Raw genomic sequence first — 23,599 nt, 5'->3', positions numbered from 1 at the left:
ATTTCCAAGCCCATCAACCACTTATCAGTCTTAGGGCTTTGCTCTTAATCATCTCAGGTTGCTTCATTTTTCCTTTCTAGGACATTCTATCTCCCTCTAATCATCCTTTAGGTCTCAACTAAAACCACCTTTTCAGCAAGATGTTTCTTAACCTTGTATCTTGAATAGATCCTGCCCCCTATAATTTTCTTTTAACATAAATACTTTATTTCCTCCCTATCTTAGTATGGTATGCAATTATTTAAATTATTTATTTATCATCTGTTCTTCTGACTTGAATATAAATTCCATAAAAGCATAGTATATTTGCTCACTATTCTATTCCCAAACCTAGCTTACTGGAAAAAACACTAGTTAACATGAATGAATGATTGAATCACATGTGCCTGATATTATTATCACAACAATTCCACTACTGACCACAAGATGGTACTTACAGGTTTATTTTTGCCTCATTTCTACAAAACTGGATACCAGACTTCTCAGTTCTAAGGTCTACTTTTATTATTCCCATGGAAATTTGAAGGATATTTTTAGTCAAATAAGATAAGTCTGTTATGTAAATAACAGAAGTATCATTTCAGGCACTTGATAGGGGTTGCAGGTAGAGTTATGGTGTTTGAATTTAACCCCTCACACTTTCTACTGTTAAGAGTTCTCAAACAAGAAAGCATAGGAATAATAGCAAAATAGAAATCAAAGAAAAATAGCTAAATGAGAAAAAATAGCTAAATAAGACCATATTACTGGTCTTATTGACATCTAGGCAAACCCAAGATTCTCTCTGTCAATGTGGGACTTCTCTACGAAAGAGAAACATAATGTTTGGGTGTTGGTCTTTCCTTCTCCTATGAATCGAGAATTGCTAGGCCTATGAAGTAATCAGCATCCATACTCAACTGCTCACATTGACAAGACTGGACAAATTCTCCCAAGAATCTGGACCCTTCCATTTATTACCACAGGAAAACAGCATTTACCAGAGTAAGCACACATGAGAACTCATTATTCATACACAGTGATGCAGCCAATAGGAAAATAGGGCCCAATTCATATATCAGGAGCCGACCCATTTGAGGGGGAAAAGCTTGTGAGTGGCTGGGCAAAGATGGATTCGCGAGTGGATGTATCATCCTCCCTATGGGACAATGCAGTAATAAAGAAACAAGGGCCTAGAGAGTGGTTTGCAAATTTCTTCACTCTTTAGTGTCACCATGATTGTCCCAGGAAACACTGGTTTGCTTTCTTATCTTCACAGCATATGAATAATACAGACACAACAACCTGCCCTTCTCTATTCCCCAGTGACAGAGCAACATCCATTTATATGGATGATTTGGTTTATTTGCATTTAAGGATCCCATGGAACACATTGTCCTGTATTAACAGATGAAGAGAGAAATTTTTCAGTTTTTTTCTGTCTGTGACCCCAGGGAGATTTGCATCTTGCCAATGGTCCCACAGCTCAATCCCACTTTGCTATAAAGGCCTTAGATCCGGAACTGTAACTTGTTCTCTCCCTGCTAGTGAAGACAGAAAAGGCTCCTCTTTCCACATGAAGCTGGTAAGAAGGTAGAGAAAGGTGTTTTATTGTGCTAACATTGCACTTTGATGGATGCCTACTCACAAATATTCATGTTAGCTTGTAGAAAAGTCAGATAACTTACAGTCATCCCTGTCCTCAGGGATCCATATAACACACAGATTTCTGAACCCTATGAAATTATAGTTAACTATTGTAATGATTTTTCTCAGATTGACTGAAAACCCTAGGAACTTGAAAAAGCATCTGTAGAAACAAGCATAAAGGGAATAGTAACATGTATACCTATTACAGGGTATTTGCTCTCAGGAAGTAAACTTTACCTAGTATTTTTAAATGTTTAATTAAAAACATATTAATATTATAATAATTAATATTGCTATTATTTGATTTTGTCTTCCTAGAATTGATTTTAACAATGTAAATGTATTCATTTAAAGATTTTTAAAATGTTAATTGAATGAAACTTTATAACATTTATAACATTTCTGTGTGGATTGATTCAACTGCCTTTCCTCTTTTCTGCAATGTCTACTGAAAACCTCTACCTTATCTTCAAACTGGCATCCATCACTTCATACTCTTAGAACAGCAGTAAATATCACTCAAAACTCATGTGGGGCAAAAAGTAAGCACTAGTTAAAAAGGAAGGAAATTCTGACACAGGCTACAGCATGTATGAACCCTGAGAACATTATGCTAAGTAAAATAAGCTATCACAAAATAACAAAAACTGCGTTATTCTATTTATATGAGATATTTAGAATAATCAAAACATAAGGAGAGACAGTAGATGGTTGTTTTCAGAGACTAGCAGGAATCTGGAAATGGGGGGGGTATTGTTTAAATGGCTATAGAATTTCAGTTTTACAAGATGAGAAGAGTTGAGGTAGTTCATGGTAATGTCACACAACACTATGAATATATGAAATATCATTTAATTGTATACCTAAAGTGGTTATGATGGTAAATTTTATGTCCGGTGTATTTGACTACCATAAAAAATTTATTTTAAAGCACTGGCACATAATGCCCTCATGTAACCCTCCACTAATCTACTTTTTTGCCACTTACTCTCTAATGTCAGTGGAAATGATGATAATCACCTTTTTAAAATTAAATTTATTGGGGTGACATTAGTTAATAAGATTATATAGATTTCAAGTGTATATTTCTATGACACATGATCTGTATATTGCATCATGTCGATTTTTTGAGGGCTAATTACTATCATGTTCTAAATCAATCACCTGATACTTTCTTAAAAATTTTTCTATACCATTGTATATTTTCAAGCTCTCATTATTTACTATATCTTTTTTTAAAATATATTTTAATTGATTTTTAGAGAGAGAAGAAGGGAGTGGGAGAGAGATAGAAACATCAATGAAACATCGATTGACTGTCTCCTGCCCTGATGGGGAATGAACCAATGACCTCTTGGTGCATGGGACGATGCTCAATCTTTACAATTTTGCAAAAATTCTCCATCTACCTTAGTCATGGCCTTTCCCCTTGCTTCCACTAACAAGTTTCCAGAAATAATATACACTGTGCCTCCACTGCTTATTTTCCCATTTATTCCTCATGCTACCATAGCAGGTTCTCAGCTTTCATTGGGGAAATTCGATTACTTTTTTAGGCTCACTAATATAATCATTACATGGGATCTCATTTAAAAATTTTGACCCTTAGTAGACTTGACTGCATAAGCAATTCTACACTATTGTTCATATAACACTGAGTCATGACACCATGCTCTCTTGGTTTTTATGGTTCCTATATATTGTCTACTCATCTCACTTTAGGATATAAACCTTTACAGTAAATCTGCAGTTTCATTGTCACTAGTTTTCACTTATAAGTCCACTCTCTGAGATTGTTCACCCACAATGTTGGATTAAAATGATTCACAACTTCTAAATCTATAAGGAGCAAAAATCTGAGGTTTGTCTCCAGTTCAAATCTGGAACTTTTTGCCTGGAGATTCACATCTCATGGACACTTCAGATCTAAGGATACCTTTAAGTGGATTTCTCTTAGTCATTTCATATATTATATACTTAAAATTGAATGTAATTATTTTTCTTAGCTAAGTTTCTATTCACAGAATCTGATGATCTAATGGAGCTTAAAACTATGTCAATATATAAAATAATAATCAATAAAATGAATAAAATTATACTGACATATTTTCCTTGAATTTAAGACCTAAAATGTTTATATATTTTGCTAAATAGCCGATATGAACGCAGATAAATGTCAGAGTTCAATTTAGAGTTTTCACAATGGTAGAGCACTTATTTATGAAGTTAGATACCTCTCTTAACACAAAGAAAATTTATCTAGGTATTTTGTGTAACCATGTACTTTCTTATTTCTATAGGATATGAGCATTGTGAGGACAAATGCTACAAATCTACAAAACATACAGATCTTAAGTAACTTGACTTCTACATTTCCAACTTTCTTGTTGACCGGCATTCCTGGCCTAGAGTCTGTCCAGGTCTGGATCTCCATTCCCTTCTGCTGTCTTTATGCCATTGCCCTCTCTGGGAACAGCATGATCCTGTTTGTCATCTTCACCCAGCACAGTCTCCATGAGCCCATGTACTATTTCCTCTCCATGCTGTCAGCTGCGGACTTGGGCTTGACTATTTCTACAATGTCAACAACATTAGCTATTCTCTGGTTTGATGCAAGAGAAATCAGTCTAGATAGCTGCATTATCCAGATGTTTTTTCTTCATGGATTTACTGTCATGGAATGTGCTGTGCAGGTGGCCATGGCCTTTGACCGCTTTGTTGCAATCTGTGATCCTCTAAGGTACACTACTATTCTCACTCATTCCAGAATTATTCAGATGGGTCTCTTAATGATTTTGCGCACTGTAATATTAATAGTGCCACTACTCTTGCTCCTTAAGCCCCTCTCTTTCTGTGGAGCAAATGTCCTTTCCCATTCTTACTGTTACCATCCAGATGTGATTAAATTAGCATGTTCAGACACTTGGGCCAACAACATCTACGGATTAATTGGTCTCATTCTGACCACAGGAGTGGATACACCATGCATTGTCCTGTCTTATATTTTGATCATTCGCTCTGTGCTCAGTATGGCCTCCCCCAAAGAACGTCACAAGGTCTTTAGTACTTGTGTCTCTCACATTGGGGCGGTTGCTATTTTCTACATTCCCATGATTAGCTTGTCCTTGGTGCATCGCTATGGCCGATCAGTCCCCAAAGTGGTCCATTCGATGATGGCCAATATATATCTGCTTTTGCCCCCTGTGCTCAACCCTGTCATCTATAGTGTGAAAACAAAACAGATTCGCAAGGCTATATTTAGTCTTCTTCTACAAAATAAACAAAGATGATCAATTTTGAGAAAAACCTAAGAAAACTTACTTTTACTGTTAGGTGACTCTTTGTTAGATATTTTTTCTCATTTAATTCACTTATTCAGCAAATATTTAGTAAGTATTTTTATATTTGCTAATTCATTAGATAAAATATGATATACCTCAAGTATTTATGGTTCATCAAATAAGGGATAAAAATAATATACATAGTAATTAACATTTACTGAGTATTTAGTTTATACTGTGTGGTCTACTAACAGCTTTTTAAAAATATACTACTTTTATTTATTTCAGACAGAAAAGGAGAGAGAGAGAGAGAGAGAGAGAGAGAGAGAGAGAGAGAGAGAAACATCAATGATTACAGAGAATCATCTATCAGCTACCTTCTGCATGATCCCGTAACCTAGGCATGTGCCCTGACCGGGAATCAAACTGTGACTTCCTGGTTCATAGGTCAATGCTCAACCACTGAGCCATGCTGGCCAGGCTCCACTAATAGCTTTTTAAGATATATTCTATTTTATCCTACAGTAATTCAATGATATATATAAAATTATTAATTATACAGGCAAGGCCAAAAGTAGGTTAAATTAGCAGCTATCATTTCCTAAAAGATAAATCCTAAGATATGAAACAATAACTAAAATAATAATAAGATAAATAATATAAATAGATAGTACAATAATAAATAAATAACAATACAAGAATAAACTCTGTGTTTCACATGCTCACAACTATAAACCTACTTTTGCCAATCCCTGTATTTTAGAGATGAAGATGCTGAGGCCTAAAGACATTTAGTTCACCAAAGGCCAGACATCTAACAGAGAAGGACTGAGATTTTAACCCATTCCTTTTGTATCTTGGACACCATTCTCTTCACTAGTATATTGCATACTCTGCCAAGAGCATCTAGGAAAACTATTTTAAGATCATTTGCAAGAACCTGATCCTTCCTAGTGTATATTTTAGTTGGTTTTCCTCATTCATAATTAATAGTATAAAAGATAGGAGTAGTATGTGTCATGGCAATAGTATGTGTAAGCCATATTCAGTATCCAGTACTGGTTTGGTGCATTTGCTAATTCATTGGAGAAAATGGAAATTTTGGAGAACTAGAAAAAATCATGAAGTAGAATGTAAGGACATTTGGGTCAATGGCAGCTTTGGAATCTGAAGCCTTCTCCAAAGAAAGATCACATATAAATGCACACATTATTTTTCATAAAATTTCAGAGGTTTCACAAATGTGATGATGCCATTCTCTTAACCAACCAAAGAATCAAGGTAAATAATTCATGGTGTTCAGCTACAAACAGCTCTATATAGCTAGATCTAAATTATTTGATCCCTAAAAATAGACTCACAGCAACTAAATGAAGACTAAAATTTGGTTTGTAAAGTGCTAGAAAAACTGGGATGGAAACCTGTTTTATTGTTGGAAAAGTGATTAAAAACATAAGAGATGTTTCAAGTACCCCACAAACACTGGGAGAAGTAATATGCCATCTTTCAAAAGACCATTATGTGTATCTCTTTTAACTGTGTGTTCAGTGATGTATATTGGCAGCTCAAAATCCACATTGATACCATAAAAATAGGCAAACACTGCAAAGGTACTTTTTTTCTTCAGAGATTTGGTTTACCAGAACACCAGTGACTGGGAGTCTACCTTGTGTAGGCCTTGTGAGAAGTAATACAAATGAAAAGATCAATAAAACCTATTTAAATATAGCTGTTTTGGCTCAGTGGATAGAACATCAGCCAGCAGAGAGAAGGGTCCTGGGTTTGATTCCTGCCAAGGGCCCATATCTCGGTTGCAGGCTTGATCCCGGCCCTGGTCGGGTGCGTGCAGTAGGCAACCAATCAATGTGTCTCTCTCACATTGATGTTTCTCTCTCTGTCTCTCCCCCTCCTTTCCACTCTCTCTAAAAATCAATGGAAAAATATCCTTGGTAAGAATTCACAACGACAAAAAACATATTTAAATAAAACAATTATCAAAATACCTGACAGAGAGTACTTTTGACTCAATGAAATGTTTTATTATAGGAACTTACTGAAGGAGAGTGCTGTTTCGTGCAGGCCACTGTGCTACCCATTGGTAACTCCAATCCCCTCACTTTCTTTGGCTGGAGTTCCAGGACTAGAAGCTTTTCACATCTGGTCTCCTATCCCTCTTTGCTGCCTTATATGGTTCCCCTTTTGGAGAACAGCACAAACTCTATGTTATGATCATTGACTCCAGCTTCAACAAGCCCATTTACTATTTTCTCTTCATACTTTCCACCACTGGCATGTGCATCGCTATTTCTTTTCTTCCCACAACACTGGGTGTCCACTGGTTTAATGCCAGGATATCAGCCTGGATGCCAGCATTATACAATTGTTCTTTCTGCATGGATTTACCCTTATGGAATCCTCTGTGCTTTTGGCCATGGTTTTCAACTGGTTTGCTGCTATCTGCAATACCCTAAAATATGCCATTTTACACAATGATTTTTTCATAGTTCAGTTTTGTTGTTGAAGTATCAGTCCAGACACTTGATAGGGGTTTCTGATGGAGTTATAAAGCTTGAATTGAACACTTCACTCTGCCATTAAGCATTCTCATGCAAGGAAGCATATGGAGCAAAAAAGCCAAATATAAATCAAGGAAAGATAGCCAAATAGAGAACACTTTACTGTTTAATTGATATCTGGACAAATGCAAGACTCTTTGCCAATGTGAGACTTCCCTATAAAGGGAAACATAATATTTGGTTATGCATCTTGTCTTTTCATATGAATCTAGAATTGCTAGGTCTATAAAGTAAGCTGCATCTGTTATGCAACTACCCAAGTTACACACCCAACTTTTTGGACAAGGTTGGCCAAAATCCCCCATGAGTCCAGGGTGTTAGACGTATTACCACAGGAAAAACATTAAGTATGAAAGCAAGAACACAGGCATGAGAGAACTCATTATTCACCTACAATGATCTCAGCCACGAGAAAAATGGGTCCCATTTAATTGATTAGGGACTAACCCATTTCTTGGGGAAAAGCTAGTGAGTCACTGAAAAGAGATGGATTCAGGAGTAGATGTCATCCTTCCTATGAGTCAGTGTAGTAATGCAGACTGGGGTACATATTTCTTCCATCTTCATTGTCACCATAATTATTCTAGTTAATATTGGTTTGCTTTCTTATCTTCCCAGAATACTGATAATCCAGAGACAATGACATGCACTTCTCTATTCCCCAGTGATAGAGTAAGATCCAGACATTCATTTATATGGATAATTTGGCTTATTTGCTTTGCATTAAAGGTCTCTAAGGGCCACTTGTCACTTGAGGTAGTAGCTAAACCCCTTCTGAGATTACACAGCATTGTCCTGTATTTATAGATGAAAAGTTTTTCTCTTTTTATGGCTCCAGGGAAATTTAAATTTGCCAAAGGCCCCAGAGCTTAATACCAATTTACTATAAAGTTCATGGCTCCAGAACTATAATTTGTTCTTGCTCTGCTAGTGAAGACAGAAAAGGCTCCTCTTTTCATATGAAGCTGGTAAGGAGGCGAGAAAAGTGTTAATTGTGGTTGCCAAGGGCTTGGAATAGGGAAAATAAGAAGTTATTGTTTAATGGGTATAGAGTTTTACTTTTATAAGATGAAAAGATGTATGGAGATGAATGGTGGCAACGTTTGCACAACATTAAGAATGTGTTTAATATCACTAAACTACACGCCTAAAAATGGTTGATGGTAAATTTTGTTTGGTGTATTTGACCACAATAAAAAAAATATTGTGGGGGGAAAAAATTGCACTGGGTGATATTTCTCTCCTCTAACCCTCCACCAACCTACTCATTTAGCACTTACTAGTATCAGCAGAAACGAGGATCCTTATCTTTTTCAGAGCTAATTATCATCATGCTGCATATTCAATAACCCACTACTGTCTTAAGTAATTTCCTACATCAATTAATCCCTAGAATTTCATACTTTCAGTCTCTCACTATGTATTGTATGTATCTTTGACATTAGTTTATAAATATACATTTGTCTAGGTCTTTCCATTCTTACAAAAATCTTACATTCCCCTTACAATCTTCTTTGGTCATTGCTTATTTTTCTCCCTGCCTTCAATGATGTTTCAAAAATACTATAGACGCTGTGCCTTCACTACTTATTTTTCTACTCATTCTTCAGGTCACTGTAGCAGGTTCTTAGCATATATATATATATATATATATATATATATATATATATATATAATCAATTTCAGAGAAGAAGGGAGAAGAAGAGAGAGATAGAAATATCAATGATGAGAGAGAATCTTTGATTGGCTGCCTCCTGCATGCACCCAACTGGGTATTGAGCCCACAACCCAGGCATGTGCTCTTGACTGCAATCAAGAACCCTTTAGTCGGCAGGCCTATGCTCTATCCACTGAGCCAAACCAGCTAAGGCAGGTTCTCAGATTTCAGTGCTGGGCTTCAACTATGTTTTCTAAGATCACTAATGTGCTCTAAGATGCATTTGAAGATTTTAATCCTTAGAAGACTTGACCACTGAAGCAATTTAATACAGATGTGCATGCAACACCCAGTCATGACACCAGTCTTGATTTTAATGTTCCTGTAGAGCTGCCTAGTTTCATCTTGATTTAGAGTATATAGACCTTTCCAATAACTTTTACAGAGTTTCATCTTCACCAACTATCTCTTATAAATATAATTTCTGAGATTGTTGACCTACACTGTTTTGATTAAAATGGCAAAAATCTGGAGATTTATATCCACATGAGCACTTCCAACCCATAGATATTTTTAAGTGGACTTCTATTAGTTATTTCACACAAAAGTTATTAAAAATGAATGCACTGATTTTTTTTAACTAAGTCACTAATCATTTAATGTTATGATTTAATGAAACTATAAATTCTGTCAATATAGAAAATAATTAAATTTCAATATGTACAAAACTATATTGACATATTTATCATGAATTTAAGAGTAAACACACATATGTGTATGTATATATAAAATAGAGTTTGATTTAGCATATTCTCAATAATAGAGGACTTACCGATATCTTGAGATAACTTTCTTAATCAAAAGAAAATTTATCTAAATATTTTACATAACTATATAATTTCTTATTTCTATAGGATATGAGCATTGTGAGGACAAATGCTACAAATCTACAAAACATACAGATCTTAAGTAACTTGACTTCTACATTTCCAACTTTCTTGTTGACCGGCATTCCTGGCCTAGAGTCTGTCCATGCCTGGATCTCCATTCCCTTCTGCTGTCTTTATGCCATTGCCCTCTCTGGGAACAGCATGATCCTGTTTGTCATCTTCACCCAGCACAGTCTCCATGAGCCCATGTACTATTTCCTCTCCATGCTGTCAGCTGCGGACTTGGGCTTGACTATTTCTACAATGTCAACAACATTAGCTATTCTCTGGTTTGATGCAAGAGAAATCAGTCTAGATAGCTGCATTATCCAGATGTTTTTTCTTCATGGATTTACTGTCATGGAATGTGCTGTGCTGGTGGCCATGGCCTTTGACCGCTTTGTGGCAATCTGCGATCCTCTAAGGTACACTACTATTCTCACTCATTCCAGAATTATTCAGATGGGTCTCTTAATGATTTTGCGCACTGTAATATTAATAGTGCCACTACTCTTACTCCTTAAGCCCCTCTCTTTCTGTGGAGCAAATGTCCTTTCCCATTCTTACTGTTACCATCCAGATGTGATTAAATTAGCATGTTCAGACACTCGGGCCAACAGCATCTGTGGGTTACTTGATCTCATTCTGACCACAGGAGTGGATACACCATGCATTGTCCTGTCTTATATTTTGATCATTCGCTCTGTGCTCAGTATGGCCTCCCCCAAAGAACGGCACAAGGTCTTTAGTACTTGTGTCTCTCACATTGGGGCGGTTGCTATTTTCTACATTCCCATGATTAGCTTGTCCTTGGTGCATCGCTATGGCCGATCAGCCCCCAAAGTGGTCCATTCGATGATGGCCAATATATATCTGCTTTTGCCCCCTGTGCTCAACCCTGTCATCTATAGTGTGAAAACAAAACAGATTCGCAAGGCTATACTTAGTCTCCTTCTTACAAAATAAACAGAGATGAATAATTTTGTGAAAAACCTGATAAAAGTTGCTCTGACTGTAAAAAGCAACCCTGATAGGTAACTGCCTGTCAGGTATCTTTTCTCATTTCCTTCATTTATTCAACATTTAATAAGCATTTTTGTATTTTCAGTTATCAAATATACATATGCTACCTCAGGATTTTTGTAGTCCAATAATGGAAACAGGAAAATATAATAATAAAATAATAAAAATAACATCCCATAGTAATTAACATTTATTATTTTATATTCGGTGTCCTGTTAGCTGCTTTTGAGATATATAGGGGTGGGCAAATATAAGTTTATAGTTGTTCATTTGAAAAAGACATGCAGGTTAAATAAATCTATATATATATAAAGCAGTAATATGCAAATTAGCCAGGCATCACCACCGGCTCAGGAGGAGCTGCAAGTGCAGATGAGCGGGAGGTGACTGCGTGCTGCCCTCAGACTCAACGGACACACACCAGGGGTGGGAGCATGCTCCCAGTGGCCATGGCGGAGCTCGAAGCACGTCCCTGGTGGGTGGAGGCAGCAGCCGAGCGAAGCAGCCCCGGTCCCAGATGCCTGGTATCAGCTGGAGCAAAGCAGTCCGGGTCCTGGGTGCTGCAGGGAAGTTGGTGCCAGCAGTCAGGGGAAGGAAGGCTTATTCTTACATGAATCTTTGTGCATTGGGCATCTAGTAATAAAAAAAAAAAAACTTGGTGTTTTGTGTACTTACATCTGTAAACTACTTTTGCTCACCCCTGTATTCTATTTATTGTTTTAAATGACTCAATGAAATTATTAATTTTTTTAAAGATGAAGAAACTGGAACCTAGAAACACTTATTTATTCATCAAAAGCCAAACATCTACAGAGCAAGTTTTAATTTGAATCCAGGCTCTCTGTGTCTTAGACACCATGCTCCTCACTAGTGTCTTGCATACTCTGCCAAAAGCATCTAGGAAACATGTTATGAGATCAAAAGTAAACACTAGATCTTCATTTCTATATCTCATGGTTTAAAAAGTCATAATGGCTTCCTTAGTGTATACTTTAGCTTTTCTTCATTAATTACTAATAGTACAAAAAGTAGGCGCAGATATGCTCAAAAAGTAAGCCATAGAATCAGTATCTAGTACTTGATAGTCAATAGTTGAAGCTTCAAGGATTAGGGACATTTGGTAATTCATTACAGGAAATGGGAACTTTGGAGAACTGAAAAGATAGTGTAGTAGTAAAATGTAAGGGAGTTAGGGGCATAGGCTCTTAACCATTTTCTGCACAAATTAGAATCTAATGAAACCCATTAGCCCTTCTCCACAGAAAAATCACATATAAACACACTCATACTATTTTCTATGAAAATCAGAGATTTCACAAATGCCATGAAGACCTACATGGCTCTCTTAATCAGCCAAAGGAAAGAATTCATTGCTTTCAGCATACAAACAGTTATTCATAGCTAGACCTAAGCCATTTGGCTCCTGGAAAGAGACTCACTGTAACTATATCGATTTTAAGAGGCAGGCAGCTTAAAACTCAACTGAATAAATTGGTAGAATAACTCAGAGAAAAATAGAGGTAGAAACCTGATGGGAGTCACATCAATTTTGTTGCAGTTGGGAAGTTAATCAATAGGAGGGACGCTTCGTATATCCCACAAACACTGGGACAGCAGTATGCTGGAGCTCACCAGCTTGTGAGAACCCATAGTATGTATCTCATCTCCACTCTGTGTTCAGTGATGCTTTACAGGCAGCTGAAATCAGCATCTTACATTTACCATGGGAATCAGTAAACTCTGCAAATGAAGAGGGAATTTGTATCTTTGTTTGTTTTCAGAGATACAGTTTACCAGCACACCAGTGTCTGGGGGTCTACCTTATGTTTGGCCTTGTAAAAAGCAATAGAAAATAAAAGTAAAAAATGTATTCCTCTACACTCAAAGATCTTAAAGTCTAATGTGTGAAGTAGTGACATAGACAAGTTCTAAAATAATGCATTAAATGTTGTGATAGTTTATAATACAAAATTATACCCCTTGTTTGCATTGCCATCTGAGTTGAAGTGATTCCAAAGGTAAATGGAGAATAGCATTCTGGCAATTCTGTGGAAGAATATAGGTATTGTGTCCTCATTTTACTTTTCATGGAAAAATACTCTCCTGAGTTTTAAAATTTACAGTCTTAACTGAATCTAGCATTGAAAAATACGAAAACCAAATCTTGTTATTTTTTCTTTTGTTTTCTTTATCCATCAGATTTTTCCAAGTGAATCAGATGACAATATTTGTATTACTTGCTTTAAAAACATATTTTGCTTGAACAATACTATTTTATAAAGGAAGTGATTAGATCTGGTTTAGAAATGTAGTTGTGCTCCCTGAATTTTTATGTGAGGGACTTTGGTTCTGGTAATTCTACATGTATGTTAGCTGTTTGGAGCTTCAGAAAGATAAAACACAGAATATTAAAGTTGCGGGACTTTTACTTTCAGATGCTTAAAGAGCTATAATTGCAAAGTGTGTCCCTAGATGAATCTCACACACACACACACACACATACACACACACACACACACACAGAAAAAACTCTAGATATCTATGGAGAACACTAGCTAGAACTGAGCAAGAGAACAAGATGATGGCAAAGGAGAAATCTACTTGATATATTTGGGGACTCTTATAAAGTGCAAGCAAAATCTTGGATAACTTCATTTAGTGTGAATTGTACTGATGGTTTACAAAATGTCCAGGATACGATATAGACATGTTACTTGGTACAATTCTCAATGAGAATAAACTAGTGCTTAGCTTAGTATGTAGAGTAGGCTTGAAGTAAAATTATTTAATTCATATTCTAATAAATTCAGTAGCTCAAGGAGACACCATTAAAAGATACTCATAGTAGACTCTTAAGGATCAGAGTAGCTCATTCCATAGGTCACAGGTAGAAATAAAAAAAGAAAGAAAAAACAGCTGTGTGCATGTGAAGGCATAGCATTGTTTTCATTATATTTTTCCATACACTATGTAAGTCTTGATTCTTTGATTTATTCTCTGCCTGTTCTCTCTCTTCAATTGATCCATCTAGCACCATGCCATCTGACCAATTTATGGAAAAAATGAATTTAAATGTTTTCCTCAAAAGGATGAACCTACTGAAATCTCTCAGCCTTGAAGTCAATTATTTTTTTATTTCCTTCATTACCCGCGTTTCCAACCAGGCTTGTATTCTCACCATTTCTTTCATACCAGAGCTTAACTTCAAGGCGCTAGGTAACATTTAATACAAAAAGAAGACAAATGAACAAAAAGAAGGAGACTGGAAGAACTAGCATACCTTGATGTAAACTTTGTGTTAAGTAAAGACAGCAAAAAAATAGTTTTGGTAGAAAGTATCCTACTCTGTAGCGTAATTCTTAACAGGTTAGTAAAAGCCATTGGGTATCCTCAAGTCAAAGTCACCTGTCAGACAAGTCCTGTGCCCTCCAGGAATGGGCCTGCCTTAGTTTCCCTGCCACACTCAGCCATTGTCTGGAGAAGCTCATGGGAAATATGGCCTCCTTGGAATGTGATCATGGATTTAAGAGCTCAGTTGCTAAGACTGTTTTTCTCCATAGTCTATGATGTGAAGGGCTCATTTCAATAACCACCGCATCTCAAATTAAAATAAAAATATTTAGGGCAATACAAAGAGAAGCCAAACAACTGAGTCTTGAGACAGAGAATCCAGAGCAGCTAGGTTGCTCAGGAGAAGTTTGAGTATGTCATTTCCCAAGTCTTCATACATCTCCCTTGAAGTTTCTGATGCTCAGGAAATGAAGTAGCAGGGTGAAGGATACATGAGTATTCCTTTTGCAGCTTTTCTGTAACTCAGAAACTATCTTGAAATATAGTGTTAAAAATTCTCATGAGAGAGCATCTGATTGGCCCTGCTTGGATCTGGTATCTAAGCCTCCAGTATTGATCAATCAGGTTCACGTGTGCAGGGCGGTACATTGGGCCGCCCCTTTTAGCTTGTGGCTTATGTCTAACTGCTACATTGTATACCTGAAACTAATATAATAGTGAATGTTGACTGTAATTGAAAAATTAAAAAATGTTTTTAAAGAAAAGAAAGGGGAAATATTTTTGCCATAGAACCATCCAACACCATTCTAGTCCCCACTCTTTATTCACCAACAGAGTGCATTAAGAGTATGTGATTAGTGACAAATGTCTTCAAGTCAGTAGTCATGATCCTGGGGATTAAATAAATGGCTAAATAGAAGAATATTTTCAACTTTAAGTTTCCCTTTTAGCACAACAGCTCAAGGCAGAAGTACTGAGGATTACAAAATCAGTGATTAGATGAGTAACAGAACAGTCATATGAAATTGCAAAGTGTAAAGACTTTGTTAACGCGTCCTATCTTTCCTGCAGGCCAGCAGAGATAGATTCAGATAATTTTGAAGCAAAGATGAAAAAATAATCAAGATTTAAAAATCTTACTTTGTTAGGCATAGAAATGATAAACTGTCCCTCATGTATAATTTAGATTCTTCATAAAATTTTCCTGTTTATTATATTAAATGATTACTTATTCTGACAATTACTGTTTTATAAATTTAATTTAATAATAATACATTGCTACTAAGGACAAATAGTGCTATATATCATTAAAATTTTAAAAAACTAATAATTCTCAATCTGAGGCAATTTATGAGAATTAAACAAAATATACAAAAATAATTGCATAATGTCTATGGTAACTTAAATCTATGTTTCTATACTCATTGCCCTATTTTGTGTTAGTCAGAAAAGAAATCCTTTGTTGAAAACTAGTTTTACAAAATTATACATTTATTTTTCATTATTTATTCATTCAATGAATATTTGCCAAAACCTACTCTGTGTAAAAATAAATAAAACATGCTCTCAAAGGACATTACTCTCATGAAGTATTTCTAACTGTGTCTTCCTATCAAAATAACCCACATGCCCCATCAGTACCTCAAAGTCAGCGAGTCCAAAACCAAATTTATTTTGTTTCATTTATAAACAATTGAATCCGTCTGTTGATGAGTGAAATTATTTCTGACAATGAAAGATGTAGGTGATTAAAAGATATACTTATCTGGAAAAACGACCAAGTGCTCCTCTGACCCCCAGAAACATGTCTTTCTGCTTAAATGTCTAGGACGGTGATCAAAATTAAAAAATTTTTATCTCCCTTTGTGATGCCACCTTCTTCTCAGTCAACCAAGCCTAATTTATTGATGTCACCTTTGGCCTTTCTATCTTTAACATCAGAACTATTACCATATAAACTAAGTATCACTTCTTTGATGCTGAACTTACTAAACTTTCTCATTTCCAACTCCACAATTCTGTGCCTTTAGAATCTCTCTTTGCTATGGGAACATCCTACCAGGGGCCCTACTCCAGGCTCTCCTCATTGCAATTTATCTTCTATGCAATTGTCAGGTTAATCTTATAATGGAATCACAACATTGCTTAAAATAACCTTCAATAGCTTCTCATGCTGTCCAAATTATAAACAAATTCCATCAGCCAAGAAAACACTAAATCCTAATCTTGTGTATTTTCCTTAACATTTTTAAAATATGATTTTATTGATTTCAAAGAAGAAGAGAAAGGAGAAAGAGAGAGAGAGAGAGAGAGAGAGAGAGAGAGAGAGAGAGATCAATGAAAGAGAATCCTTGATCACCTGCCTCCTGCACACCCCACACTGGGGACTGAGCCAGCCGGCAACCCAGGCATATGCCCTGACCAACCGGTAATCGAACCGTGACCTCCTGGTTCATAGGTCAATGCTCAACCTCTGAGCTATGCCAGCCCAGCATTTTCCTTAACATTTTAAGAAATTATCTAGTTCATCATTCTATTTTTCAGATAAAGAAACTTATGCCCTTAGCTGTAGTGTCTTTTCTTTGAGCCACACAGTTGGCAGAGCAGTTTTCTGGTTTTCTGGGTGTATAATGGAGGATTCTTAGAACTCTACTATGCACCTCTCAACGATGGAAATGCTTAAACTATATGCTGCCATCTTTGTTGAGTCTCTTCTCCCCTCTCTTGTTCCACTTATGTAAAAATGTATGCCAAAATTATAAGTATAAAGATTTCTTTACAGTACACCTGGGGATGCAGTTATCTCTTAGAGATCCTGATTTCAATTTCTTTGGATAAATACCCAGAGGTGAAATACTGGATCACATGGTATGGTAATTCTATTTTTAATCCTCAAGAAACCTTCATACTGTTTATTGTAATGGCTGTACCAATCTAAATTCTCACCAACAGTATACCAGAATTCCCCAATCTCCACATGCTCAGCAACATTTGTTACCTTTTCTTTTTGAGAATAGGCAGTTTAACAAGCATGAGGTGATATTGTGATTTTGATCTCCATTTCTCTGATAGTGAGCACCTTTACATGTATCTGTTGGCCTATAGTTAACAATACTATAGTATATACTTAAATTTGATAAGAGGGTAGCTATTATGTTGTATTCTTACCACAACATAATAATACTAGAGGCCCGGTGCATGAATTCGTGCACCAGGGGGGTCCCTAGGCCTAGCCTGCAGGATTGGGCTGCAACTGGCTCTCTGACATGTCCTGAGGGGTCCCAGATTGCGAGAGGTCAATCATACTGCAATAAAATAGTTAAGATAAGATTTCTATGCAAGTTCTACAAAATAAGCTTTCCAAACTCACCAGCAATATTTATTCCCCCTGTAAAACATACTGACTGATGTTTTAGTAGCTAGTTTAATACTCATAGCTCATTCTCTGTGTCCTCAGTGCCCCCAGTAAGTGAACTGTAGGCTACTTGTTTGTTTTTTCAATCATCATAATTATTGTAATGGAAATTTATACAGAATATCAAAATATGGTTTATGAAAGGAGGATAATATGGAATTCCAATTTGCAGAACTACATTAAAAGGCCCTAACTCTACATCAAATGATTATAAATAAATCACATATATAAGTTTTAGGTTGAAAGAAAATGTTCGGTGTAGGTTAAAATTATTTTTATGACTTATATATGAAACCAACTTTATTAACTAGTTAACCTAACCATCAACCAAATAGAGTTGAATAAAATGACTTCTGTTTTGCTTGTTTATATTATTCTCTTTTCTAAAGCATGAAATAGATCTTCAAGTGTAAGGAATAAATTAACTCAACCACTGACTGTGTGTTAAGCACTGTGTTCATGAATAAATGGCAGGTAAATAAAACATGTTTGCTTTCGCCTGAACAGCCAAGACAAAATAAGATAATGTACATGAAATCACTTGGTAAACATTACTCACTATACAGATGTTAATGAATGTACTCCTTGAGAACCAACCTGGAAGTTGCTTCCCCTTGACCCCCCATCCTGTCTGACTTTCCTTCTTTTATTAAAAAGGGAACCCCCATGCAGCCCCCTGATTTTTCATTTCTATTTTACTGCTTGTTCCTGATTGTTAAATCCATTTGCGTATGTTAACAAACAGTTAATACATATGTACTGTATACCTGAAATTATTGCTACTAACTGGAGATACTTTCAAAGCATCTGCCATTCCACATAGTTCTACACACACACACACACACACACACACACACACACACACACACTATTTAATAGATTATTTATAAGAAACACATAGTAGAATAAAATTCAGAACTGGATTCTGGGACTTCTTTTAAATGTTGTGTATCCAATGTTTAAAATAATGGTTCAGTTTTATTTTTAATTAAAACATGTAAACACAGAGTCACAGTGTCATTATGGTTTTTTCTTTGCTTGTTTTTCCCCCCACTTCTCTGAGCATCCACATTTCCTGGTGCCAACTAACTCACCCAGGGGGGCAGACAGGTGAAGCACAACAGAATGGTGCATAAATCCCCCCAGGGTATTTTTATTTCAATTATGTAAACAGCAACATCATCATGGTCCCTTATAAAAATTTTCCATTCATAGTGGTAAATGGGTGACCTTCACTTAACTCACTCTAAATAAGGGTAAGAGAAGTCGAAAGGCCAAGGCAAGTAGCTGCTCTCAGATCAGAAATAGTACTTGTTTGTGTCTAGAATGAGATGTGTCTGGTGACTTGAAGCTGCACCATGAGTAATTTAGCTTAGGTAAACAAGAGAAAACAATTTTTGGAAGTGAAGTTAATGACAATAATTCACCTTGTTGTCTGGCATTGTTCTTTCAACATCTATATTTTTATCCCTTCTAATTATCTACATCTTGAAAGGTAAGACCCTCCCCTCTTATCACTGGTCTCTGATCTCTAAACCCTCCATGCTTCTGATTATACTTACTCTCCACTGTTGTGTTCACTTCCATGAGCCTGATACCTATTATGAAATTCCAAATCCCAAAAAAACTACAATTTGTCAGTCACAAAATAGTCCTGGAAATGTAAAGTGCAGCATAGGGAATATTATAATAACTATGCATGGTATCAGGTGGGTACTGGAAATATTGGGAGGACACTTTGCAAAGTATCTGATGATCTAACCACTATGTTGTACAACTGAAACTAATACAAAAATATTGAATGTAAACTGTAATTAAAAATAAAATTAAAGAAAAGAAATTCCAAATCCCATATAAATGTTTTGTTTTCATCTATTTAGTTAATCATAGCAAAAACTGTGCTTCTTGCCAAAGGAACTAATAAGTTATTTATCTCTAATAACCATAGGATATAGCAATATGCTCTGAGCCAAACCGGTCAGGGCAGAAATAAGGTCAATTTCAAATTTAAGGAATTTTGCACAATATCTCATATGTACTATATTAATCTGTCTATAAATATCTATTACCTTGAAAATAAAACGTTATTTTGAGGGTTAAGTACATAAAATTAACACTTATTACCTAATGATTGAAATAAGAAATTACTGAAGGGATTATTGAGATATATAAATATATCATATGCACACTAGCAGCAGTGGCTGTTATCACTATTAGTAATTTCTGAGAAATTAAATAGTTAATTTAAAGGAAAGCAAGTCTTTTGTGTTTGAATAAATAATGGCAAATGAACATTTTACCTAATCACTCTCCACCATGTAAGAGTGCAGTTTTCTTTTAGTTCAACAATCCTTACTAATCTTTGTGATTTAATTGATTAAAAACAATTGTTTTAATTAATATTCCTTTGCTGATGGTAAAATCAAATATTCTTCTTGTATGACTAGCAGTTCTTCTTTGGGAAATTCCATTTTAATGTATTTTACTCATTTTTTATTATCTTTTTTTTCTGTTTTACAGTAAGCACTTTATTCAACTGAGTATTGTATGTGCTTTAATTGTGTCTCCCAGTTCATAATTATCCTTTTTATTCTGTGGAACTAAATGGTTATTTTAAATAATAAAATAATTCTTTGTATTTTATCAAATCAAATATATCAATCTGTACCTCTATGGTTTATATCTTTCATGTTATCATTAGAAAATTCTTTCTCACTCAAGAATTATATAAATATTTTCTTGATTTTTAAAAATTCTCACCTGAAGGATATGTCTTCACTGATTTTAGAGAGGGGGGAAGGGAGAGAGAGAGAAAAACAAACATGGATGTGAGAGAGAAACCTATTGCTTGCCTCCCATATGCATGCGACCAGGAATCAAATCCACAACCTAGGTATGTGCCCTGACTGGAATCAAACCTTTTGGTGTAGGGACAATGCTTCAAGCAACTGAGCTATCCAGCCACAAGTTACCTGATTTTAATTTAAATTACGTGTGGTTTATACATGAGTAAATATTTAACCATCCGGAAATAATTTAAATATATATTGTGGTGTATGCTTTATTATATTTTTTAAGGGGAATTTACCCAACTCCATTTATTCAATAACTTATTCTATTACTACTGGTTTTTGAAGCTTCCTTTATATTTCACTAAATGTTTATGTAGGCCTCTCCCTGTATTTTTAATTCTGTCCCAGGGTTGTATTTGTTTCCAAAAAGGTACTAAATTATTGTAATTCTATTGGGAGTGAATTCTTATGTATGTAGTCTCTGAGAAGAGATGGTTCCCTGCTAAGTTAAAATGAATTTTCACTTCAAATCTGAGCTTAATTGTTCTAAAATTCCAAGGCAAAATTAGTGAATTATTTGTTTAGACCAACTCATACTCTCCTGGTTAAATAGAATATTTCAGGAAAAGCAAATAAAATGTAAGTCAATTAGGAAGAACATATTCAATATCTATGAAAAGCAAAAAAATCTCCTAAGCAATTAGCTAAAAATAACCCCTTCTGAAAAATACCACATGATCTCACTCTTTCATGGATAATTAAGACCATTACAAACTTTTGAACAATAATAAATACAGTGGCAGAGCTGCCTCAAACCGATTGTCGGACTGCAGTGGGAAGGCCAGGGAGGGTTGGGGGACAGGAGGGAGGGGAATAAGAGATCAACCGAAGGACTTGTATGCATCCATATAACCATAACTAATGGACATAAGACACTGGGGGGTAAGGGAGAGCAGGGGCTTGTCAAGGGTGGGGGGGAAAAAAGGACACTTATGTAATACCCTTTGTAATACTTTTAGCGAAAAATAAAAAAAAATAAAAAATAAAAAAAAAGAAAGAAAACATAGCATAAAAAAATAAAATAAAATAAAAATAACCCCTTCTTCTCATGAGACCATATTAATAAGTACAAACTTATAATCCAGTTGAAGTATAAAAATATAACAAATTATTGAATAGTACAAGATATTAAGTGGTAAACACCAAATAAATGTAGCTAAGTAAATTGAACTTAATTACATATATTATTTCAGTGATGAATCTCACAGATATAATATTGAGTGAAAGAGGAAGATACAAATTAGATAGATAGAGAGAGAGATATCAAGATGAAGAACAGAGAAAAGTATTTATGCTAATAGAAGTCAGAAGAATGGTTACTATAGAAGAGGACTTTGATGAGGATGAAGTGTTATGAAGTCTCCTGGGTTGGTGGTAATATTTTATCAGTTGATCTTGGAAGGTGTTACAGAAGTGTATACAGATGTCAAATTTCATTGAGCTGTACTCTAAAGTTCTGTGAACTAAATGTATATCAACTAAAAATAATTTTGAAATTCTAAATTTAGAAAGTCAGGATCTTACAAGAGAATTCTGCCTCTTCAGAACGTAATGTCATTCTACCATAACTCTACTCTCCCTACCTTCCTCTTGACTGGAGTCCCTGGACTTGAATGGGCCCATGCCTGGATCTCCATCCCCTTCTGCTGCCTCTATTTAACTGCCCTCTCTGGGAATACCTTGATCCTGTTTGTAGTCCTCATGATTGTATTGGTGGGAATTAATGAAATAGAGAATTGAAAAAAAAAACAGATGAATAATTACTCTGACACATGTTTCTGTGAAAGAGAGGGCTAAGGGACTGCCTGGCTAAAGAAACCAGACAGCCCTATTTGCCTGCCTCCTTAGGCTTTTATTGTAGCAACAGCTTGAACTAAAATTAACCTCTAGATACTATCAGCAGGGTAAGTATTCTTGAGAAAACATATGCATCTGTAGTGTTCTTTAAACAAGGGCATGTCTAAAGACTAAACATAGAGATTTCAATAAAACACCCGGGGGTTCAGACTTGTTTGGAAAAGTCAAAGCCCCCGACCTTTCGAAGAATCTTTCGTGCAGATTTTCCAACCAAGTCCCATGCTTCCCCACAACCCAAAATAGCCAAAATCATATTGGGGGAGGGAGGGGGAGAGTGCAAAGTTGGAAGAATCATGAATATCCTTCGTTTAACCAACAATTTATTGAATATTTGTTTATCCTCATTTCCCTAATGGTTCACACCTACAGTTGAAATCTGGCTTCTTTTTAGACTGAAACATACTCTTTCACATTAGTTCTCTGTTGCTGCATAAAAACTAGCACAAATGCATGACTTAAAATAAGACACCTCCCTTATCTCACCATTTCAGTAAGTCAGACATCTGACACAACATGATTAGGATCTCTGCCCAGGATCTCGCATTGAGCTCCTTGTGGTGTAGGACTAAGGTCTCCGTTTTCTTGCTGCTGTGGGCTGGAGGTAGTTCTTAGCTCCCAGCCATGTAGATCTATCACAACATGATATTTGCATCTTCTACTCCAGTAGAGGAATCTCTCTGCTGTTTCTTGTCTCTTTTAAAGGCTCAAATGATTAGGTCAGTCTAATTCAGCATAATTTCCTTTTGCTTAACTCAAAGTCAAATAATTAGGGACCTTATTTACATCTGTAAACTCCCTTTGCTATACAATATAACATAATCACAGAGGTGATACCCCATCACATTCATAGGTTCACTCACACTCATGTTGTGGGTTTTATACTGGACAAGGACTTAGGGCGCAAGAACCTTGAGGGCCCTTTTAGAATTGTGCCTACACAACTGTCTAGGTCATTCAATCTAAAAACTACTATAGATTCAGATCTTACATAGCCTTTGATTCTAAATTCTAAAGACTCATTATTTTCTCCTTTGGTCAATTTATCGATTCAACATTAATTTGTTTACATCTGGAAGCATTTTGTGGCAT

The 23,599-nt window shown here is 35.7% G+C and overlaps 2 protein-coding genes across 2 annotated transcripts; both read left to right on the top strand.

The window, feature by feature from the left end:
* Positions 1-3,932: 3,932 nt before the first annotated feature.
* Positions 3,933-4,919, top strand: LOC102425681 (olfactory receptor 51F1). The gene has a single exon (XM_006094596.1). It carries the CDS (start codon positions 3,933-3,935, stop codon positions 4,917-4,919), a length of 987 nt encoding a protein of 328 aa, XP_006094658.1.
* A 5,141-nt stretch (positions 4,920-10,060) lies between these two features.
* On the top strand, positions 10,061-11,038 carry LOC102425357 (olfactory receptor 51F1-like). The gene has a single exon (XM_014460682.1). The coding sequence runs from the start codon at positions 10,061-10,063 to the stop codon at positions 11,036-11,038; it is 978 nt and encodes a 325-aa protein (XP_014316168.1).
* Positions 11,039-23,599: the final 12,561 nt, after the last annotated feature.

This window comes from Myotis lucifugus, unplaced genomic scaffold (assembly GCF_000147115.1).
Source record: "Myotis lucifugus unplaced genomic scaffold, Myoluc2.0 scaffold_138, whole genome shotgun sequence".
In the NCBI taxonomy this organism is placed as follows: Eukaryota; Metazoa; Chordata; class Mammalia; order Chiroptera; family Vespertilionidae; genus Myotis; species Myotis lucifugus.
Note: the sequence above shows the minus strand (reverse complement) of the source record. Positions and strands in the feature narration are given on the sequence as shown.